Source organism: Mycena indigotica, assembly GCF_014461135.1.
Source record: "Mycena indigotica strain 171206Taipei chromosome Unknown Mind.scaff0007, whole genome shotgun sequence".
Lineage (NCBI taxonomy): Eukaryota > Fungi > Basidiomycota > Agaricomycetes > Agaricales > Mycenaceae > Mycena > Mycena indigotica.
The window spans coordinates 4,670,994-4,692,538 of record NW_023503006.1 but is presented as its reverse complement, the minus strand read 5'-3'; the positions used below and the strand labels follow the sequence as shown (position 1 = coordinate 4,692,538).

Genomic DNA, 21,545 nt, shown 5'->3' with positions numbered 1-21,545 from the left:
AAGAATGGACGAATAGGCTGGGCTGCGAAAAAGAGAGGTACTGGGAAGAGCTTAAGCTGCCAACATCACTGCTTCCGAATTATGAGCGCACGAACCCTTGGTCAATACGACTACGAAACACGGCCAAAACAACCCCAGCTGACGAGGACACCAACACCATGTCTCATCTTTGCACCTTTGCTCTCCACATCCGGTATCTTCCTGAAACGCAAAACGTCACGAAGGTTGGAATTAGGACAGCGGACTATCGAACTTGGAGGTCCCTGAGCTGAAGCGAGGTCTTCGACGGGATTCCAGCCGCGTCCTGGGTCTCGTTGGTCTACCTCGTTGGTCTACCACGCGGGCAAACGGCCGGCAGTTGAGTGTCCTCGACAGAAGCACCAGCGGGAACCCGTCTTCACGCCCTCGTTTTCGAACGCCTTCCTTTCGGACCATCGCCGTGGCCAAGCCCGACAAGCATTTTCGATGGCTTCGCTTGTGACGTGGCTTTCTTTTCTGCAATGGATTCTGGAGGAAGTACCAACTGCAGCGCTCGCGCTGGGGGGCTGAGTACACAGTATATCATGGTATATCTGCTAAGCGCTCCCCTCGCAGTCGTTCAGTGGGAGTAAATGGGAGTAAATGCACTGCTCGGAGGAAGACTACGATAATACGATGACTGGATTCCAGTTATTAGTATTGGTACACTGTTATGGTCGTAGCCCAATGGTCAGTGTGAGGGAGGCCAATTGGAAATAACTGAATCATGAGTACGGATTCCGTCTTGTGTCTCAAGGTGTCTTGGTGTATATTCACTCTCAAGTCGCGATTCACGAAGAGCTTTGTCAGCCTTATTGTCGAAAAATGCGATAGTATCCGTACTTCTTAATGGACAGCCAATTCGTCGTGCTCACCAAACTGTTTCCCTTCCCCCTCCACGCATTACTCCTCATCAACTTGTTCAAGTTCATGAACATGAAGTCGCCTCCTTCCCTCCGAGCCCTCGCCAAGCCTATCGATGGCAGCAAGGTCGTGTCCTCCGTGGCTGGAGTCAATGATAGCTCGAACGAAGAGTTAGCTGCGGCAACCTCGCTGGCGTCGGAAGAGCAACACTTACCGGCAACATGGACTGCGGCAATGAAGGCTTCACATGCCGCAAACCACGAGACCGCCATTGCGAAGCCAGAAGGACAAAGCGGATGGTAGAGTGCCGAGATTCCCGAGCTGGGTTGAGGTCTACGAACAGGATAGATTAGCGTCTTGGAATTCGCAGACGTGCAACGTAATCCAGTTCCCGAGTAAGCAGCGAACAATGGAGACTCTACGCTGTTGGATTCCAGCAGCGCCTTGTCTCTATCACTTAGCGCTCATTTGCTGCCCTTGGTACTATTCGGACCATCAGATTGTCACCCACAAGAGCGAAGAAACCAATGAGTCAATCGGCTTGGCAGACCCAGCTTGTCTGCATCTATCCGCGCGAGACTGTTCTCGTGAGCTCGCGAAACGATGGCTGTCGAACATCGAGTTAACTGGGGGGCGAGCGAGCGTTGTGTAAAAGATGGTCGAAGTGCCGAAGATGTCACGTGCGTGTGACGTGTCGTGGCTGGTTTCGATATCTTCTCTCCCAACCTCCAAGAAAGCGGCCCTTCTTCCTCACACTCGACAATCTCGACAACTTGCAAAGCCTCGAACGGAGGAAGATCGATGCCGTGAATGCTGCATTGACGGATGAGCAGAGGCTCCGTCGACTCGCGCTACAAAGTAGTTTGCGAGCGGGCCATTGGCAGTAGAACTTTGCACCGTTGGATTCCAACGGTGGTTCAGCCCTACTGCCTAAATGCTCACGCCAATCTCAGCTTTCTTCGCGCTCAGTGTCCTCCACCGAGCTAGTGCTCTGAGCCGAGCGAACGCTGCGAAAGTAGACTCGAACAGGCGGGGAGTGGGACAAGAAGAGCAAGGAAGTGCTCGAACGACTGGTGTGTATCTACAATCGACCAATTCCTTTGCATCCCCGTTCAGAATGCCATCTCGACTACCATGTTAACACCATCGACCCTTCAATGAAACCCGTGGCTCGTCACCGCTATCGGAAGCTGCGACATCAACAACAGTCCTGGGGCTGCTACCTCCAACGACACTAAATCGATATTCTGACAACGGCGACATCGAATCTTGTCCTTCTCGTCTTCCCGTATTCGCCTCCAAGCCCGTTCCCGAATGACGAAACATCGCGAGAAGCTGGAAATGAAATGGCGGAGTACTACCAAATGTCGAGATATTGAGCTGGGCTGAGGTTTACGGCCCGGACATGGTTGGATTCCAACTGTGTTACGGGTCCCGTTGGCCTGCCACACGACCCAGCTGCCGGTGTTCTCGTGGGTTCACGAAACGAAATAGTGGACGACGTGCTGTGGCTGCTGTCCGGGTCGATGATGACGCTAAGGCGGACTTCCTCCCTATATACCCCCTACATGGATTTGGGTAGACCAGCTGGATAGGAAAAGAGTCGAGGTCGGCGACCAGGACACGGTCGGATCCCAGACGTGTGCGGTCCAGGCTCCGTGGATTCACCGCTCAATCCAGCCCGTTTATACACGATCTTTCTCGCTGGCTCACGAAACCGCGCGGCAAGCGGTTTACTCCGCCGACATCGATTATATAACACGTCAATTCTTCCGTCAACCCCATTTCCTTCTCCTCTGCGCACAACTCGTCGTCAACTCGCTCAGTAACATTATGCCGGCTCCTCCCGAGTCATTGTCAATTCCAAGTCGTGTCCAAACATAAAAAGTTGGAATTGAAAGGGCGGAATGCGAACTATCGAATGTCGAGGTTACTGAACAGGATCGAGGTCTACGATCGGGCCATGGTTGGATTCCAGCTGTGTTCTGAGTCCTGTTGGCCGACTACACTAACCTGCCCACCGTTCTCGTGGTTCCCAAAATCAAGCGGTAAACGGCTTACTCCGCCAACCTTCGAGACGTTCGAAACTCGGAACTCTGGCTCCCCAAACCTGGCCCGTCGTCGTCTCACTTTCGAGTTCTAACCACTTCGACCTTCCCATTCACAAACTCCTGGTCAGCCGTTCCATCTCGGCCGAAACCCTTCCCGAACTGCGAAAATCACAAGCGGATGCAGCAATCCGCAATCTCTGCTGTCCTGGGCTTGAAGAGCTTCCCTCCGCCTAGTCCTAGAGCCAGATTCACCCTCAACGATATGTTGTCGACATTTTCATGTTCTTCACTCAATCCCCTCGCATCCACCTGCGACCACGACACAACTTAGCGATCCCTCGCTTGCGTCACTCTCAACCTTGACATCGTAGACTGGGAGTACACTGATCACGTCCTTGCGTTCTCCTACAACCGACTCGCCCAGCTCGCCTTCTCGCAAACGACTTCCGAATAGCGAGCTGGAAGTTATGTCGGCGGAATGTGCCGAATGCTTCCAAGGGAATGAGCGAAGGCTGGGTGGCGACGAATTCGATGGACAACAGCTGCAAATGGGAACGGGTTGGAAAGCTGATGAGAGGAGAACTGGAACAAGTGCGAAACTAACCAACATCGTGGATTGCATCAACGAGTGCTCGACGACACTGCCTCTTTTCAGCCACTGTCATTGCTTCCATGCATAAACAGTCCATCCTCTGCGACAACGACAGGAGATATTATCCGTGCTCGACTGCGACGCTCGTGCTGGGGGGCTAAAGTCGATGGACACGGCGTATTAATCGTGCGTGGCAGGGAGATATCGTAACTGGATACCAGTTATTTGTTATTAGTGCCATGGTTGTAGTCCAATGGTTGGCGCGTGTGGGATCCAGTATGCAATTGATAAGTGAACTACTGGATTCCAGAAGTTCGCGCATTCATGATCATATATGCCTGTACTTCACGATGCTACCTGAACACCGCGCGGTTCATCGCCATTACATCGATGACTACAATCGTGACACGTCTGCCTTGGTTCGCAAGTGGGTCATTGGTAGGTTCTCTGTGCCCAAGCTACTCCAACTCCACTTGCTTCTACCCTCCTCCTTCTCACCCTCGGTGGTCTGGACGCAAGAAAATAGCGAATGGGAGTGAACAAGCCCGACTGTCAAGAGCTAGTGTCGAGAACTGAACAGAGGCCCGCTGCCAGGGCAATACGATTGGATTTCTGCAGCGGCTCACAAGCTCGACTAGTTGTGAGCTCCCAGAGCTGCCCTCTGCCTTTTTCGGGCTGTGTTCCTATTCTGCCGTCATATCCCTTTCATCTCCCGTATTGCCTGCTGCTGCCTTCTCTGGTCCACCAGTTAGCCGCCACCATCTTCACCGATCTCCTTATCAAAATTCGGAATCTCAGCTCATCCTTGCCTCACATATGCACTGAAGCCGATGGTGTTGAGCATTACAGCCATAATTTTTTTTCCCATGGCTGGTTGTTTCTGTGGGTCGGTGATAGATGGGTTGTCTGGCGTATAATTTTTCCCTGCACAGTTCCGCAGTGTATCGGATCCTGCGGTCTGTACAGAGAAAAAAGTGGGGGGCTATAGGGGGTATATAGGGAGGAAGCTGTGTAGGCAGGAGAACCTTTGGATGCCAGAGGTTTGACTTACACAGTGGACTCTCCCCCTCTTGAATGGACAAGCTGGGCAGGAGCTAGCCACTATAGAGGAAGCTGCGTGGACAGGAGAACCTTTGGAAGCCAGAGGTTTGATGTACACTGGGGACTCTCCCCCCAAGCTGGGCTAGCTACTCCATGATGGTATCCTGGACTGAGGGCAGCATACAGGTAGACGGTCATGGATACCTAAGGTCCTCTGTAGTTGTGCTGCTACAGGGAGTACCCTGAGACCAGATGCAGCCAATATACAGGACCAAGGAAGCCAGAAGCTCTACTGTGCCCATGCTGCTACTATGGGATACCAACCTGGGGATGTCAAGCAACTACCACCAGGTCATGCCAGCACCTAGGATTAGCCCAATTAGAGGGAATTTGGCCTATCAAATTTTTTCCCCTCTTTCTCAAGTCTCAGTGGGGTTTGTTGCAGAGGATTGGGGGGCCATTGTGATGCAGTTTACCCGGGATGTCCGACATTGCCCGTGTGGGGGGCTCTGTGACGGGTATAGGCATAGTACACGGCCAAATGTCATACATCAGTTGATAGATCACTCTGTGACAGTAGCATAGTAACTTGATCTTGTCTTTCATCGTCTTTTGGTCTCTTCCTCTCCTCGTACCCCTACGACTGCCTGAGTACGCCTTAACTGCTTCCTCCATCGTAGGCTACGATTACCCTTTGCCTGAGGGATGTCTGGACTCCAGTATCCAGTCTGAGCATACTGCATCTGCTCACCTCCTGCCCCGTAGGTTACAACGGGGTTCCTACCGGTTCCACTTCACTACCCAGAGGCCCTCCGGACCCGCGATGCACCGAGGCATCACATCTTTGGGCAAGGCCAAAAAGACCTGAAAGACCTGAAAGACTCAAAAGATGGTAGGTCTTATTCCAGCAGCGTCCTAGTCTTGGAAAAGACCTAAGGTCTTTGCCAAAGATTATGAAAGACTACAATAAAGACTTGATTTAAGACCCCCTAAGACTCTTGAAGATGCAATGCGAAGAGTGAATAAAACACCTGTTTAGCCCACAACACACTGTACATTATCAGTAGCAACGACGCAGGTTGCCACTGATAAGCCCCAGCGTTATCAGCAATTCCCCAAGTGGCGAATAATTGTTGGTGAAGGGGGGTGAATAATTGTGAAGTCCAAGGCAGATTTTCGCTAAGTCCAGCATGTAGGGGTGAATAATACAATCCAGGCCATTTTCACCAAGTCCCCCCGGAGTCACACTATGTGACATGTGACACAACATCCTAAGGAACTTTTGTCAATAGATAGTAGAGCTGGTAGTTTTAGTGACTATGTAATATGGTTGTATACTGTAACATAGAGTGATACATGACAAATTTCCAAAAAAGGAATTTTTGCTATTGGACAGTGCAGTCATCAGAGAATGTCACAGATCGTCACAAAGCCAAAGTTGTATATTTTGTCTATACGGACAACTTTCATTAAGTAACCTATAGTGACAACTCAATGGTGGTGTCTAGACTAGTCAATCACCAGCTGAGATATAACTGATAACCCTCTATCTCTATAACTAAACAGGCCACAGAGCTGATTGAAGTACTACTAGGGATATCTGAATGGTGGGGTTAATGTTCCTATCAATAAAATATTATCAGGATATCTATAGTAGCCAATGATTATCTATCAGACATTTTGATCTAGCCATATCTCCACCAGTTCTCCATGGATTCAGATGATTGTTTCATTAGTAGGCAGGTGGTCATATTGCCTTTATATAGTCTGATATGACCCTAGTGTCATACCTTTGAAATAGACTGTTATACCACTTTTTGGTAGTTTTTCTCTCTCAAATTTGATCAAGCACAATAATAGCTTGATATCTGGGTGAGAAATGCATGGATAATCATAATCAAAGTTGTTTTATAGTTTGATGGATCCCTATAATAGCTTGGAGAGGTATATATATTTTTAGACATTCTGTATGCCTATGTATATAGCATATTGTGTGTTATGCCAATCTCCTAATATCTCACTTGAAGGCAAGGAGTCTCCCATGAGATAAAGGTAGGAAGCATACAGAGGGTTACCCCCAAGAGATATTATACCTCTAATAATGTTTTATCTATGTAATCTCATGTAATTCTCATTTATACACATGACTGCTATTACACATCATATTAACAATACAGCCATGATCTATTTGTTGATTATGGATCAAAATATGTCAACTATAGTTAATGAGGTATATCCAGGTACCCACATACTCTGATTGATGACTGTATGTTCTTGAATGATGAATTGGGGCAGACATTTGATTACAGGATTTACAGGTTTGGTGCAAAACTAGGTTACATGAATAGTGAGGGCTATAGACTGAGTATTGGACTTTGAGGTGTGCATATGAGTATATTTGGATATCTATTAGGACTATGTACTGTAATTAGTTGTGGTTCTGGCATGTGTTACAGAAAGTAGCTGAAGAGAGAGTAGGTACCCATAGAGTAAAAGAGAGTGCCTTCGCTCTTACAACTGGTCAGAAACTAGGGCTCGGCACCGTATCCGTAGCCATACGGCATACGGACGTACGGACGGACAAAAGGTCCGTGCCGTGGAGCTCCGACAGGTCCGTATCGTATCCGTACCGTATGGTGATGGGATCACCGGACCACTGTTCCAGCTTCCTGGGCCCCAAATTTGCAATTGGTGGCTGGTGTCCACCTGGAAACGGTCGATCCGACCGAAAACACACGCTTGGCATCGCCGAGACTGTGATACGCGGCCGGCCCACCCACCGTATCTCGGACCGTAAGGCCGGCCGGTGCCTCATCCGTACGCCGTAAGGTCCGCATTTAGTCCGTACCGTATACGGTACATACGTACGGTGCCGAGCCCTATCAGAAACTAATTTCAAGTATGATCTAAGACTTGAATGTAGGGTTATATAGACTGTCAAATGAACCTGTCCAGTACTTAAATCAACCTCATAACTAATCTGGATCTCTCACAGTACCATTATCAGTGTTATCTATGCCAAACATGATGGGTTTACCATGGCATAGCCTTTGTGAATCTGAATAACCTGAGTATATGAACTAGTAGAGGTATAATCCACCTTCTAGAAAGTGGTGCCCCCTCATCACCAGCATATCACCATCCTAGGTTATATAGCACTAAAGGTCTTCAGTAATTGACCAACTCTAATACTTGCTATATGGTTGGGAATGGGGTCCCAAGATATCAGTAAAATACTCTGTAACTCAGTATTCAATCATGCTTGGTAGTCAATAGGTTGATGTGATGGTACCAGATGAGATGGCTGACTAGGCAGACCAATAGTAGGATGATATACCTTTCAAATAAGCTCCCTCCCAACTTTATCCACCCAGGCTAGCTAGAGATCCATGGTTATCTTTTAGGGTTGATGGAAATCAAATACCACTGATGAGTAAATACACTGCATAATCGGGATTATATTGACTTGGGATTAGGGATGGACACACTAGAGCCTCAGCTTGGAGTCTCTGGCTATATAAGTCATCTTCCTTATAATGTTGGAGTACCAGATATTCTCTTTTATATGATGGAATAGCAACTACAGTGATTATATCATATTATGGCGACCAGATACCATGTTTTATTAATAATACTCTTTAAAACCTTCCTGACAGTACTTAAATTATGTATTTTCATCAAGTACCTACGGAGATAGAGGCTCATCAGTTTTAAATCAGTGAATGATTGGCTAGTACTGCCACAACTATTTAGCTGCCACTATAGGTTACTAAATGAAAGTTGTTCATATAGTCAAAATATACAACTTTGGTTTTGTGACAATCTGTGACATAGTCTGATGATTGTACCGTCAAATGGTGAAAATTTCCTTTTTTGGAAAGTTGTCCTGCTTATCACTCCATATTACGGTATATAACAGCATGGCACAGGTACCGAATAGTGGTTATTAACCAAAAGTTCCTTTTTAGGACACTCTGTCACATGTCACATAGTAGACTTGATTCCGATAGCCTATGTCGTATTATTCACCTTTATTCACCCCTACATGCTGGACTTAGCGAAAATCTGCCTTGGACTTCACAATTATTCACCCCTTCACCAACAATTATTCGCCACTTGGGGAATTGCTGATAACGCTGGGGCTTATCAGTGGCAACCTGCGTCGTTGCCACTGATAATGTACAGTGTGTTGTGGGCTAAACAGGTGGAATAAAAGCAATAAATTCAACATAGTTAATACAATTTAATAGCTACACACTACAGCCCCGCCTATAGCGGGCGCAGGCCAGAATCATTGATCAAAATGCAAATCCTCTGGCCAGATCTGACACATCATCGTCGTGTTGTGTTCGGCCGGTCCCACTGAGCGCGAGGATATCTGCTTGGACCATGCAGGTGCAGAACACCACGCGCGTACGGTGGGGGCATTGTCTGCATGGGTGTTGCGCCCGAACGTAGGAAGGGGCGCGGAAGAGGCGGGCGGGTGGGCGGGAGGCAACGGCGGGCCCGTTTGGGCTGAAGCTTTCAAGGATTGCAGGAGCAACCCGTCCACACTAAATGCTTCATTCTGTGACAAAACGGCCGAAGATTGGTGGCGGGGGAAGGCGGGGAAGGCAGGAATGGGAAGGGGCGCTGGGCCAGAACGCGTCGGTTGTTGGCCGTCGTTAGGAGTAGAGGTGGAGACAGGGAGGTGGGAAAGGTTTGGCGGGATTCGGGCCAGAAACGAGTGCGGAGTAGGCAGGACAAGTTTCGGCCCATTATGGCCAATGCGTCGGCCGACGCGCGGGAACGGCCAGAGCGACGAGCTCAGTCTTCGGTCTTCGGGAAGCGACGGGGCGTCCCGCACTCTCCTCCGAAGATGGGGCGAAACGGGCAAGAGTTGGCCGCAGGAGATGGGGGGACAAGTTGTGGCTGAGCGAAGATATTGTGATTGGTAAGCAAAGAAGGGCTGGGAGGCGGTCAGAGGATGACGTAGGAGAACATCGACGACTTACAGAGCTACCCAAGGCTCGACCTTACAACGAGCCGTGATCCCCTCCAGCCGAGCTGCAGCAGCCTTGACCATCGCTGTGTGTGGGCCATTTGGACTTGAATGAAGGGCTTGAGATGCTTGAAAACTTGCCGTTGAGGGGAAAAGCTTAGTGGATTGATGGAATTGAGGCAGTAGAGTGTTGAGGAGTGGAATTGAGGCTATGGGAGGGTGTCCAGGGGGCGGGGGGTGAGGGGAAGAGGAAGGAAGAAAAACGGCGAAAAGTCGCCGACAGCAATCAGCCATCTGTCATTCACATGACAACGTGACGGAACATTAGGGCCGTATTTTGATGAATGACTTGGGGCTCTAAAAACGGTTTGCAGCTCAATAGTTACAATAAAGCCTTTTAATTCTGTCCAAAACTTCACACCTTCATGATCAATTGACTTGTGATATACTCCCCACCTTCTCACATTGATACAAAAAATTTTGTATTTGTTGGCTGCAAAGATTATTGCAGAATAAGACCAAAGATTAATTTTAAAGACCAAAGACTGCTGGACAAAGACCAAAGATCTAAAAGATCTGATGCCCAAGACCAAAGACCCTCTGCAAAGACTAAAGATCTAAAAGACTTTTTGACACTTTTACTGATTAGTACATCGAGATTTGTTTCCCATATTGTCCAGAATGCGCCCAATCCTGTGCACATGCCCATGGGCATTTTCCCATAGTAATCTGATGTGGGCATAACCTGCAGGATGGGTCTATTTATCCTGTAGGATAGGTGTACTTATCCTATAGGATGCTTGAACCCGTGTCCTATAGGTTAACCAACCAGTCCTGTAGGAATAGTTCTCTATAGGATACATAGCAGATATCTGTCCTGTAGTATTGATACTGCTAATATAACCTGTAGGATACTTGTACCAATCCTATAGGATAGCTATCCTATTTGTCCTACAGGATGGCAATATACCTGTCCTACAGGATAAATAGACCCATCCTGCAGGATGGAATTACAGCTGTTTTCAAAATAGTTGGCCGCAGCCTGATTTTTTGTCACACATCAAAATTTGCATAAAATTTCTGAGAGTGTGGAGGCTCTTTGTTACTCAAAACTATATATTCCTATGTAAACTTTAGAATGTCTGGACCCAACGACCGGCCCTGGCCTGCTTGCCACGCACTAGTTTGGCGGGCGGGCAAGTGTGAGGGGCTGTGTGACGACTCATCACTCCTATGCCATATGATGGTCATGCTTGCGAGCGGTGTTGGTCAAATGGGAGAGAGCTCAGAGGGGGAAGGAGTGGCGGGGTGGGAAAGAATGCAAGGGACAGGGTGGACATGTTGGGGCTGTAGTAGCCATGTGAACGGGGCAACTTCAGGCGCTGGTGTGGTTGGAGATGGACTGGGGCAATTTGAATGTAACTGGGGTGAAGAGGGTTGCAGGAAGGTAGTGGAGAGAGTGGTGGTGGTGGGGAACAAAACACAGGTGATGACATCCTCCCCTTTGCCCTGTACCAATCGCGGTAGGTGGCAGCAGGAAGCAAAGCATCAAACACGCTGAGCAGTCACGTTGTAACGTATTGTTGACATGAAACCCTTGCTGATATTCTTATATAAAAATATGTATATCTATCCTGTAGGATGGGTCTATCTATCCTACAGGACAAGATAGGTCTATCCATCCTGCAGGACAATGTAACCATCCTGTAGGACAATGCAACCATCCTGTAGGATATGTACCTATCCTACAGGATAGACCCATCCTGCAGGATGGATAGACCTATCCTGCAGGACATGCCCATGGGTACCCATGGGCACATGCCCATGTGCGATGCCCATGGGCATCCGCACAGGATTGGGTTCGCTCTCATATTGCCGCATCCACACCCTGCACCAAATTTTGAATCGCCAGCCACAGAATAATCGACCCTGTGGCAAAGCTGCGCATTCGCCAATGGTGAGGCACCGTCGAAAGAACAAGGAATAAAGAGAGGAAAGCAACAACGGAGAGTGTCGGAATCATGTCGAAGATCGTGGGCCAGCCCCTACCAGAGAGGAGAGCTCTTCAAGAGCGGAGACTTTCAGGATGTAGCACCCAAGTAGAGCAATTTTAAAGCTTGCGGTACATTCAAGTTTCGACTGCCAGTGCTGGTAACACGGGAGAGGAACAGGGAATCTGTTGCGCTTCTTCAGGATTGGGAACTGGGAACTGTAAGTCGAAGTATAGCACAAGATGGATTGAGATTGCAACTTCTCTATTTTAGAAAGCTAGCCGATTCGCCTGCCTCCAGGATATTCGCTCGGCGTTCGGAATAGTTAGCAAGTGTTCGGACCTATGCAAATTTGTAGTCAACCACATGATTCGAAACGGGAGTTGAGCTTGAGGCCAGCGACAACTTGAAGTAAGGGTACATCGCCACCCTTATGGATGGATGGCCGTAAGAATCGTCCAAGATATCGCTGTGCAGCCAACCAAGCTGGTTGAAGAGAACTTGATTTGTGGAGGCTGTGACGAAGCTGATATGATTTTGTTTCGCCACCTCCATCTTGATTCTTGAAGTCGACAACCTCTTCCAAAACGGAGCTGCATGCGCACGCTGCGTGGGACCCAAACACCTGGCCGGTCGAATAAACGGTGTGCTGCTGTTATAACGCCCAAACTGCGCTTCGGTTTCGACTACAAGCCTCCCGAATGGTTTGGCGTTATAGAGGATGGGTCGAAGGTGCTGTGTATCAAGATGCGGTGGAAATCCCATTCGCAATCAAGCTTGGGGTCCACAAGTGCGTTTGCTTCCCCCGTCCCTTGCATTGCAACTAATTTTTTTGGTCTGGCTCTCGTCAGTGCCAACGGGAACCTTCCCCTCATCCCGTTCGCTCCCGATGAGCACCTCTTAGGCCCAAGTTCAGGCTTGTTCAGCCTCCCCTCTGGTCCCGCCGACAATGCCATGGACAGAAACCGCTTTCACAATACCATCGTTGCACCCGCTGCTTTGCTAACCGCTCCGCGACATTCTTGACGATGTATACCGCTACACCAATAATGGATACTATAGCGTTCCATATCTCTGCTCGTCCCTCCTTCATTTTCCCACCTCCTCAAAGTTTATGATGTTACCACTTTCTCGATTCCCGGACAACTTGAGACCTGCCACCCTTCGAACGCACACACGGAACCCCATCTCACCCCCCAGAAAACCTCCAAACTCATAGAACACCCGCTTTTGCAAATACTTGGTCGCCCGCCGTTTTTACCACGCAACCCTGCTCTTTCCTTCCATCTCCCGAGATGCACATCGCAGGGCTCTTTCGAGTGTCTCTCCTGGTGAAGCGGACTGCCCATGGGAATCACAATCGTTTCCGGCCAAGAATATGCGCAGGAAGCCACTTGTGGCAGGCCTTTTCTGGCGCAATGCGATCTTGGGCATACCTCCATTCTCTTCGGCATAGCAAACTGCCGGAGTGGGCATTATTGCTCCTTTACAGAATGGAATTTGTTTCTTGCGAAGAAAATATCGTTCCGTCGGCGAGACCATTGTGGGACAATAGACACTATTGCTCGCGATCGAGAGATGAACCCTCTGAAGGCAGCGACCAATTATATGTAACTTATGGTGAGCAACAAATATCTCTTTCTCATGTTGCTCTAAACTTTCAAGTAGTATGGAAGTCGTCGTTTGTCAGTCCGAGTCAGCAACATCTGCAAGTTTTCGACGTCAAGACTCCGATTCTCGCCTTCATAAACCTCATCTTTTTGGGTTTTCTCAAAACCCTTATCCGCCCGCAAACCTATCTTTTGGTGTTTCGCGACCGTCTTTAGTCACGTGACCCTGCGTGGATACTTTCTTTTTTGCGTCCTCTGCCTCGGTCAACCTATACATTATTCAAGTGTATATCGTGCCGGAGTAGGCTGTCCTCGATATCCAGGATTGTTTTTCTCCGAACAATATGGACGGGATATCATTTGCCGGAGCATTTTGTCGGCACCATGGGTCACAGTTATCCTAGTAGGGGGAGCTGTTGGACCAAATTTCCCTGTCGTTGGTGGCTCCAAATTGCCCTTCCAGTCATTCCGCACCGCCGCCGGACCCACTAGCCCTGTCGTTTGCATTCATGCTGGTTTCGTGGCAAGTGCTCCTGAAGCACTTGGCCGATTTCGAAAATGGCCCCGTCAACGTACCGACATAGGCCGGGCATACTAAATCATTCGCTCCACCCACCCGAATGGCGTCGTTCGATTGGAAGGAGCTGTTCTTTGCGGCCGGGAGGCAGGACGACATGCTTTGTTTGCATGCAGCACAATCTCCTCCCTAGTCTTTCCAACTCCACAAATTTAAATTTTATCCACTGGTTTTCCTTCCAAGTATATGTGATTCATGGGACATGCAACCAGTATTGCATGGAGCGTGAGGCCTTGAGGCTCTCAGTCTTAGTGATGAGACACGAATGAAACCTCACATTTCTCTGAGATCGCACTTACTCCTACACCAGGATGTCTAAGCAATTAAGATTCGACAAAAACGACCTCCCAGTCTAAAACTTAACGCTAGAGGCAATAACTTCGAAGCGTGCTATCTCTGGTGCAGCACCAAGGAGCTTGTCCGCATTGGCGAACAAGGCTGCACGGACTTTCCCAGCGAGATGCTTTCCGCGTGCCGCCTCGTCCTCAAAGAACTCGATAATGGCAAACTTGTCGGCAGGGAACTCGACCGCATACCAGAGCGGCATGAAGTCCTCCTCCTCTACAAGCGCCCTTTCCGCATCGCCTGCGAGGAAGTCGCGCAATGCATTGGTCTGGCCGGGCTTGGGCGTGAGGAGTACCCGGACGCCAATCGTCGCGGGTTTCAACGGGTCCACCTTGTTTGCGATAATGGCCGCTTTGGCGATCTGCGGGTCGGAGGCCAGGAGTGTGGCGGCGTTGGCATTGAGGGCCCCTGCAACTTGGCCAGCGAGATGGGCCTCCCGGCCAGCGTCGTTGCGGAAGGCATCGATTACGGCGAAGGTGTCCGAGTCGGTAAACTTGACGCCATACCACTGGATTGTCTCCGGCTCGCCTGAGACTACAAGCTCGGCGCCTTTCTTGAGGAAAGCAACGACGTCGTCGTGCTTGTCGCTTTTGGCGATGAGGGGGACGGAAAGGGCAAGAGATACTAAACAATTAGGGCTCATTCATGATTAAGAGGGGAAGTTCACCGTTGCTGGCGGGCATTTTCTGAATGGACACTGCTCTGAATCTTTTGGTCCTTATAAACCGCCCAACGTTTCGTCCCCATAGCCCCCAACGCGGCGCCACTAGAGCAACGCCCGTATACCTGGGGTCCATATTTAGACTCTCGATATTGTGGATAAAAGAAGAACACACTTATTGCTGGTAGATCGTTGTCGACATCTGCTGGTATTGGCTTTTAATGGGGAGATAGCAAGTTGCGTTGCCGACTGTTTCAGTCCAAGTCGTGAGTATGGGAATGTATTCTTCCTCCTTAGTGGGGTACGCAACCGCAAGGGTAGATATAGCTCTCTCTTCGTCACTAAGAGTACAGATGCAGTAAGTAGCACTGTCCATCGTACATGTAAGATTAAAATCACCATCACACCCTCCCGCTGGGCTTTCGAGGACCCGCTGGCCTGAGGCCTTGCGATGATTCCAGCGCAGCAATTGTGGCTCTCGCACCAGGCGCATCCGGCCACTCCCAGTTAGCAGCAGCGATTACCTCCGAGAGCTGTAACGCATCGAGTGTGGTGGTCCCGAGTTCCGTGTTGGTGTCGTCGAGCTCAGAAATCGGTGACGGAGAGATTGGGGTGGAGGAATCAAAGAAGAGTGGGGAAGGGAGATCCATTAGGGCAGCAGTAGATGGACCGCCGCGGAGGGGCTGAACGGCGACTGGGTGAAGTGAATGGTGGTGATCAGGCGTTCGCTCTTGGACGTCTCGGGCTTTCCCATCCCGCTCAGAAAGGACAGTACGCGCCGCTTCAACTGTGTTTATGGGTAATGGTGGTTTGGATGGACCTGCAAAGGCAGAGAACGCGAATGCTGAATGTGGGGAGGGATTTGGACCATTCGGTGAAGCGGAACTCATGCAGGCGGAAGATAGCGCTGAAAGGGTTTCGTTGTTATGTGAGGGATTGCCAAACGCGGTTGAGAGGGGTAGATGGGAAATTTCGATTCGTGGGCGGATCGGTGTACCACTGGCAGTTGACGAGCTCGATTCTGTCCGCTGGTGGTCATTGTTGGAGGCTTCCGACTGATTATGAATGTGTGTGGGCGTCTTGCCCCACTTTTCTTCAGCCAGTAATGCTTCGTTGTCGTCTCCCGCCGTCTGGAACGACATAATTGTGTTGCTCCGTCGTGGCTCCCTTCTTGCCGTCCTTTCCCTCCGCACGCTTCGCCTTTGGACCACAAACACACCCGCAACTGCTAGAGCCACGAATAGCACGCCTCCAATTGTCGCTCCCGCAGTGATTCCCGCACTGGTACTAGCATTCGGTGTCGACTGGAGTGGGGGAGCTTGTCGTAATCGTAACAGGGACATAGTCTGAACGGAGGGGAAAGAAGAGATTTACACAACAAGCTAATTTGTATGGTGCATGCTTCCGTGGCATGGCGCTCTAGCGAGCATATTGATACCAATCTTTCGAAGGCAGTGTGGATGGAGGCGGGGCATAATTACAACCACTAGTTTCACCTGCTTGGTTACGACGACCCTCTAGCCCGACGGTAGCAGTTGGGCAGAGTTGCGCTCGGCCTCAGGTGTGTGGAGTACTAGTGAAAACTACGCCTTGTCACAGTCAGCTGACGCGTGACGTGTCAGTGACTTTCCACCTAACCAGCATTTCCGTCCAAACACTTTGACGTTGTTCTTTCTTGGGCGCGTCTGCGCTGCTGTACTGGTCGTCTCTCCATGTCGCCGGCCCTCACGCCATAAAGGTTAAAGAGCTTTACCACGCTCTGAATGCCGTTGATTCAACTTCAAGTGTGGCTGCCTGGACCGCCGTGGGCATAAGGGAGTATCTGCTCGTGGCGGTTGACTGTAATAAGAGTGCACCTTTCCATTTCCCCTTCTAGCTCACCCAACACTACGACAAATGGCTCCGCACATATGCCTCATCACTCGATGATTTGCATGACAGGCTGATAGTCAGCCCGGGTCCGACTATGGCGGGGTGTGAGAAGCGCAGTGCATCTCTCGTCCTCCCTTCACGATGAAAAGCCTCCACACCGCCATTTCTGCACTCATTCTCAGTATATCGCTCGCATCAGCGAACCCAAATCCGGTTCTTTCTGGCCACCGTCGTGGCGACGAATTCCCATTCATCCACGTCCCGTTTGCCCATGCCTCCGACTACACATCCGGCAAGGTGCATATGTCGTTGATGAATGCTATGACCGCCGTCGTCGAGTCCATTAGGCAAGATATCGTGCATAGCACTGGTATTTTCGACCCCATGCTCGGTCTCTCCGCAATCAAGGAATTCACCCCCTGCGTCGACGGCTACGCTGGCTCGCAAAAGAACAACACCTACATGTGCAAGAATGCAGACTTGCACTCGTTTACTCCTCACAGAGAGCTGGGCAGCACTGCCCAGGTCGGCAACGACATATGGGGCTGGGCATATACGGACGAGGAAGGAAAGACAAGAGAGTTTGGCTTGGTTGGCCAGATGGATGGAACTGCGTTTGTCGAAGTTCTCCCAACGGGCCAAATTGCGTATCTGGGTCGACTGCCCACCCAGACGGAGAACAGCGGCTGGAGAGACATCAAGACGATCGGGCATTATGCTTACATTGGCAGCGAGGCAGATGGCCATGGAATTCAAGTTTTCGACCTTGACAAGGTATGCGACATCTGTTTCATAACAAAGCATTCGGATTGACGCTGTTCCAGCTACTTGACCCTGTGTTACTCCAAGAGCCAAAGGAGTTCAGCATTGAAACCGACCTCACTGCCCATTACGACGGTCTTCCTCAAGGTTCTTCGCACAACGTGGTTGCCCATGCCGACAAGAACCTTATCGTTGCTGTTGGAGCAAAGCCCCGCCTTCAGTGCGCCGTCTGACTCGCCTTTCTCTTGCATTATCACCAACATCTTCCACAGTGACTGCGGCGCGGGGCTTATCTTTGTCGATGTGTCAGACCCATCGAAGCCGACTACAATTGGCTGCGCCGGCGAAGATGGTTATGTGCATGAGTAAGTTGCTCCTATATGAACCTCCGCAGTCCTAATTGACTCTTAGTGCTCAATGCCTGACATATTACGGTCCCGACCGCAACTACAATGGCTCCGATATCTGCTACTCGTTCAATGAGGATACATTCACTATCTACGATATCACTGATGTTTCGCGGTCAGTCTCCACAGTCCCCACAGGCGTTCCGCTAGAAATCCTTCTAGCCCCGTCATCATATCGGCAACATTCTACCATGGCGTTGCGTACGCTCATCAAGGCTGGGTCTTTGACGAGAAGGACCAGTCTTACCTGTTCCTCAACGACGAGATGGACGAAATGTTCACGCGCGGGTGGGCCACCGACCAGAAGACTACCACATATATTTGGGACATCAAGGACCTTTCTGCACCGAAGCTGGCCGGCCACTACAAGTCACCCGTGCGCGCCATCGACCATAACCTCTATGTTCATGTCCGTATTCTGCTCGTAGTTTCCGATCCTCGCTGATTAGGGACACAGAAGGGCCTCATCTACGAGAGCAACTACAAGAGCGGCCTCCGCGTTGTTGATGCATCCATGATCGCGGAAGATGCTTCTGGCAAGAGCTTCTTCGAGACCGCGTTCTTCGATGGTGTGTCCCCATTTCCCCACTCTGTTCGGCACTGACATTATTGCAGTCCATCCCGAAGACGACGCGATTGGCGGGGAAGCAGTATTTGGCGGGGCGTGGTCAGCTTACCCGTACTTTGAGAGTGGGCACATTATCGTAAACACTCTGGAGCGTGGGTTGTTTGTCGTCAAGTTGACGGTATAACCGACGAATTTACTTTACACCATCTGGTGGGGTAGACTGAAAGAGCTGTTCGTAGGTTTCTGTCCAATGAATATTGTGAAATTCACGAAGCCTGAGGATTAATTGTTGATTTGACTCGGACTTTAGCAACAACTTGCGAGGCGACATAGACATCCACAAAAGACGGGGACGAAAGGATCCTCCAAGTGGCATGAACCGCTTGGCGTCTGAGTGTGCGAGTTGGAAGCAATCGAAGAGCGATTGGCCCACGAAATGAAGTGTGATCATCATCCCACCCGCTGCATTGAGCGAACTTGAAAACGGCTGCATTGCGGCTGAATTCTGGCTCAAAGGCCATCTGACAACCAAACGCTTGCCATAGCGTCCTTGACGTTGTTCGCGTAGCTTCAAATGCACTTCCGCGCTATAGAGAGAGTCTACAGCACGAGGGACCGACCATCGGTCAGGGCCTATTATGATATTATTATGGTAAATGCATAATAATAATACAAGAATATCATAACATGGTCCTCCGCAGCACAATATATCCATAATATAATATAGTAATAATAATGTAAAATATTATATTATAATTTTATTATAATACAGTATGTTGACGGGGCCATTTTCGAAATCGGCAAAGTGCTTTGGGAGATAACCAACTTTGAAAGTACTCCCACAAAACGAGCACCAATTCGCAGACGACAGAACTAGTGGGTTTAACGGCGTTGCAACATGATTGGAAGGGCCATTTGGAGCCACCAACGACAGGGAATACCCGGTCCAACAGCTCCCTCTGCCGAGCGATCCATAGTGCCGAAAAAATGCTCCGACAAATGATATCCGTGTATATTGTTCGGAGAGAACGAGTCTGGATATCGAGGACAGCCTGATCCAGCACCATATACACTTGAATAATGTATAGGTTGAACGAGCCAGAGGACGCAAAAAGAAAGTACCCACGCAGCGTGACTCGGAAGTGACTAAAGACGGTCGCGAAACGCCAAAAGATAGGTTTGCGGGCGGATAAGGGTTTGGAGAAGACCCAGAACCAGAAGGTGGTAAGACAATTGAAGGTGAGGTTTATGAAGGCGATAATTGGAGTCTTGACGTCGGAAACTTGCATGTTCCTGACTGACAAACGACGACTTCCATACACTACTTGAAAGTTTAGAGCAACAGGAGAAAGATATTTGTTGCTCACCATAAGTTACATATGATCGGTCGCTGCCTTCAGAGCGTATGTATATCTCCCGAGCGATAGAGTATATTGTCCGACAATGGTCTCGCCGACGGGACGACATTTTCTTGGCAAGAAACAAATTCCATTTGAGAACCGCGGACAGTAAAAAAGGCGTCGTTGGGAATACGAGTACGAAAACGAGCAATAATGCCTACTCCAGCAGCTTGCGATGCCGAAGCGAATGCGGGTATGCCCAAAACCGTATTTCGCCAGGAAAAGCCTCCAACAGGTGGGTTCCTGCGCTTATTCTTGGCCGGAAACAATTGTGATTCCCATGGTCATTACGCTTCACCAGGCGATAGACTCGAAAGAGCCATGCGATGTGCGTTTCGGGTGATGGAAGGAAAGAGCAGGGTTGCGTGGAAGGATTTGTTGCGAAAGCGGCCCGGAGTTTTGGTGAGCTTGGAGGCTTTGGATGGAGTGAGATGGGGCTAACAAATTCGCGCTCGGAGTGTGGCAAGTTTCGAGTTAGCGGAGAATCGGACGAGAAGGTGGCAAGGCAACATCATAAACTTTGAGAGAGTGGCGGGAGAATGGGAGAGTGACGAGCAGAGATATGGAAGGCCATAGTATCCATTATTGGTGTAGCGGTATACATGGTCAGGAATGTCGCGGAGCGGTTAGCAAAGAGCCGCGGGTGCAACGATGGTATGGTGAAAGCGTTTTGCGTCCATGGCATTGTCGGCGGCACCAGAAGGGAGGCTCAACAAGCCTAAACTCGGTCTAAGAGGTACTCATCGGGGATGGGTGGAAGGTTCTCGTTGGCCCTGACGAGAGCAAGGTTAGTCGCCATGCAAGGGACGGGTAAGCAAACGCACTTGTGGACGCCAAGCTCGACTGCGAGTGGGATTTCCACCGCATATTGGTACAAAAGCAGCACCTTCGGCCCATCCTATATAACGCCAAACTACTTGGTGGGAATGGGAGGCTTGTAGTCGAAACCGAAACGCAGTTTGGGCGTTATAACAGCAGCAGACTGCTTGTTCGACCGGCCAGGCGTTCGGGTTCTAGGCAGCGTGCGTATGCGGCTCCATTTTGGAAGAGGTTGTCGACTTGAAGAAATCAAGATGGAGGTGGCGAAACAAAATCATATCAGCCTTCGTCACAGCCTCCACGAAATCAAGTTCTCTTCAACCACCTTGGCTGCACAGCGATGTATATGGCGATTCTTACGGCCATCCATCCATCAAGATGACGATGTACACTCACTTCAAGTTGGCGCCAGTGGCCTCAAGCTCAAGTAACTCGAGCCCCGTTTTCAAATCATTTGGTTGAGCTTCACACATTTGCATAGGTCCGAACACTTGCTAACTATTCCGAACACCGAGTGAATATCCTGGAGGCAGGAGAATCGGCTCGCTTCCTAAAATTGACAAGTTACAATCCATCTTGTGCTATACTTCGACTTCCAGCTCACAGTTCCCAGTCCTGAAAAAGCGCAAGTCACCAGATTCTCCGTTCCTCTCCCGTGTTACCAGCACTGCAGTTGAAATGTACCCGCAAGCTTTAAAGTTGCCGCTCTACTTGGGTGCCACATCCTCAAAGTCTCCGCGCTCTTGAAGAGCTCGCCTCTCTGGTAGGGGCTCAGGCTGCCAGTGGCTCACAATCTTCCATATGACAACACTCTCCGCTGTTGCTTTCCTCTCCTTTCTTCCGACAGTGCCTCACCATTGGCCAATGCGCAGCTTTTCCACAGTGTCGGTTATTCTGTGGCTGGCGATTCAATATTTAGTGCGGGGTGTGGATACGGCAATATCATGATGTTCATGTCTGGTTGTTAAAACTTGGCGACTCACGAT

At 49.8% G+C, this 21,545-nt stretch overlaps 4 protein-coding genes across 4 annotated transcripts; 2 read left to right on the top strand and 2 right to left on the bottom strand.

The window, feature by feature from the left end:
* Positions 1-12,833: 12,833 nt before the first annotated feature.
* MIND_00900400 (uncharacterized protein) lies at positions 12,834-13,364 on the top strand (the record flags this gene model as incomplete). Its single annotated transcript, XM_037365649.1, has 2 exons — positions 12,834-13,158; positions 13,207-13,364. 2 exons carry the CDS (start codon positions 12,834-12,836, stop codon positions 13,362-13,364), a joined length of 483 nt encoding a protein of 160 aa, XP_037218891.1.
* A 713-nt stretch (positions 13,365-14,077) lies between these two features.
* On the bottom strand, positions 14,078-14,713 carry MIND_00900300 (ABM domain-containing protein; the record flags this gene model as incomplete). The annotated part of the gene is made up of 1 exon (XM_037365648.1): positions 14,078-14,713. The coding sequence occupies one exon, from the start codon at positions 14,711-14,713 to the stop codon at positions 14,078-14,080; it is 636 nt and encodes a 211-aa protein (XP_037218890.1).
* A 419-nt stretch (positions 14,714-15,132) lies between these two features.
* MIND_00900200 (uncharacterized protein) lies at positions 15,133-16,074 on the bottom strand (the record flags this gene model as incomplete). The annotated part of the gene is made up of 1 exon (XM_037365647.1): positions 15,133-16,074. The coding sequence occupies one exon, from the start codon at positions 16,072-16,074 to the stop codon at positions 15,133-15,135; it is 942 nt and encodes a 313-aa protein (XP_037218889.1).
* Positions 16,075-16,726: 652 nt separating this feature from the next.
* On the top strand, positions 16,727-18,524 carry MIND_00900100 (MYND-type domain-containing protein; the record flags this gene model as incomplete). Its single annotated transcript, XM_037365646.1, has 7 exons — positions 16,727-17,377; positions 17,428-17,585; positions 17,638-17,730; positions 17,777-17,887; positions 17,935-18,181; positions 18,230-18,341; positions 18,388-18,524. Exons 1-7 carry the CDS (start codon positions 16,745-16,747, stop codon positions 18,522-18,524), a joined length of 1,491 nt encoding a protein of 496 aa, XP_037218888.1. The 5' UTR covers positions 16,727-16,744.
* Positions 18,525-21,545: the final 3,021 nt, after the last annotated feature.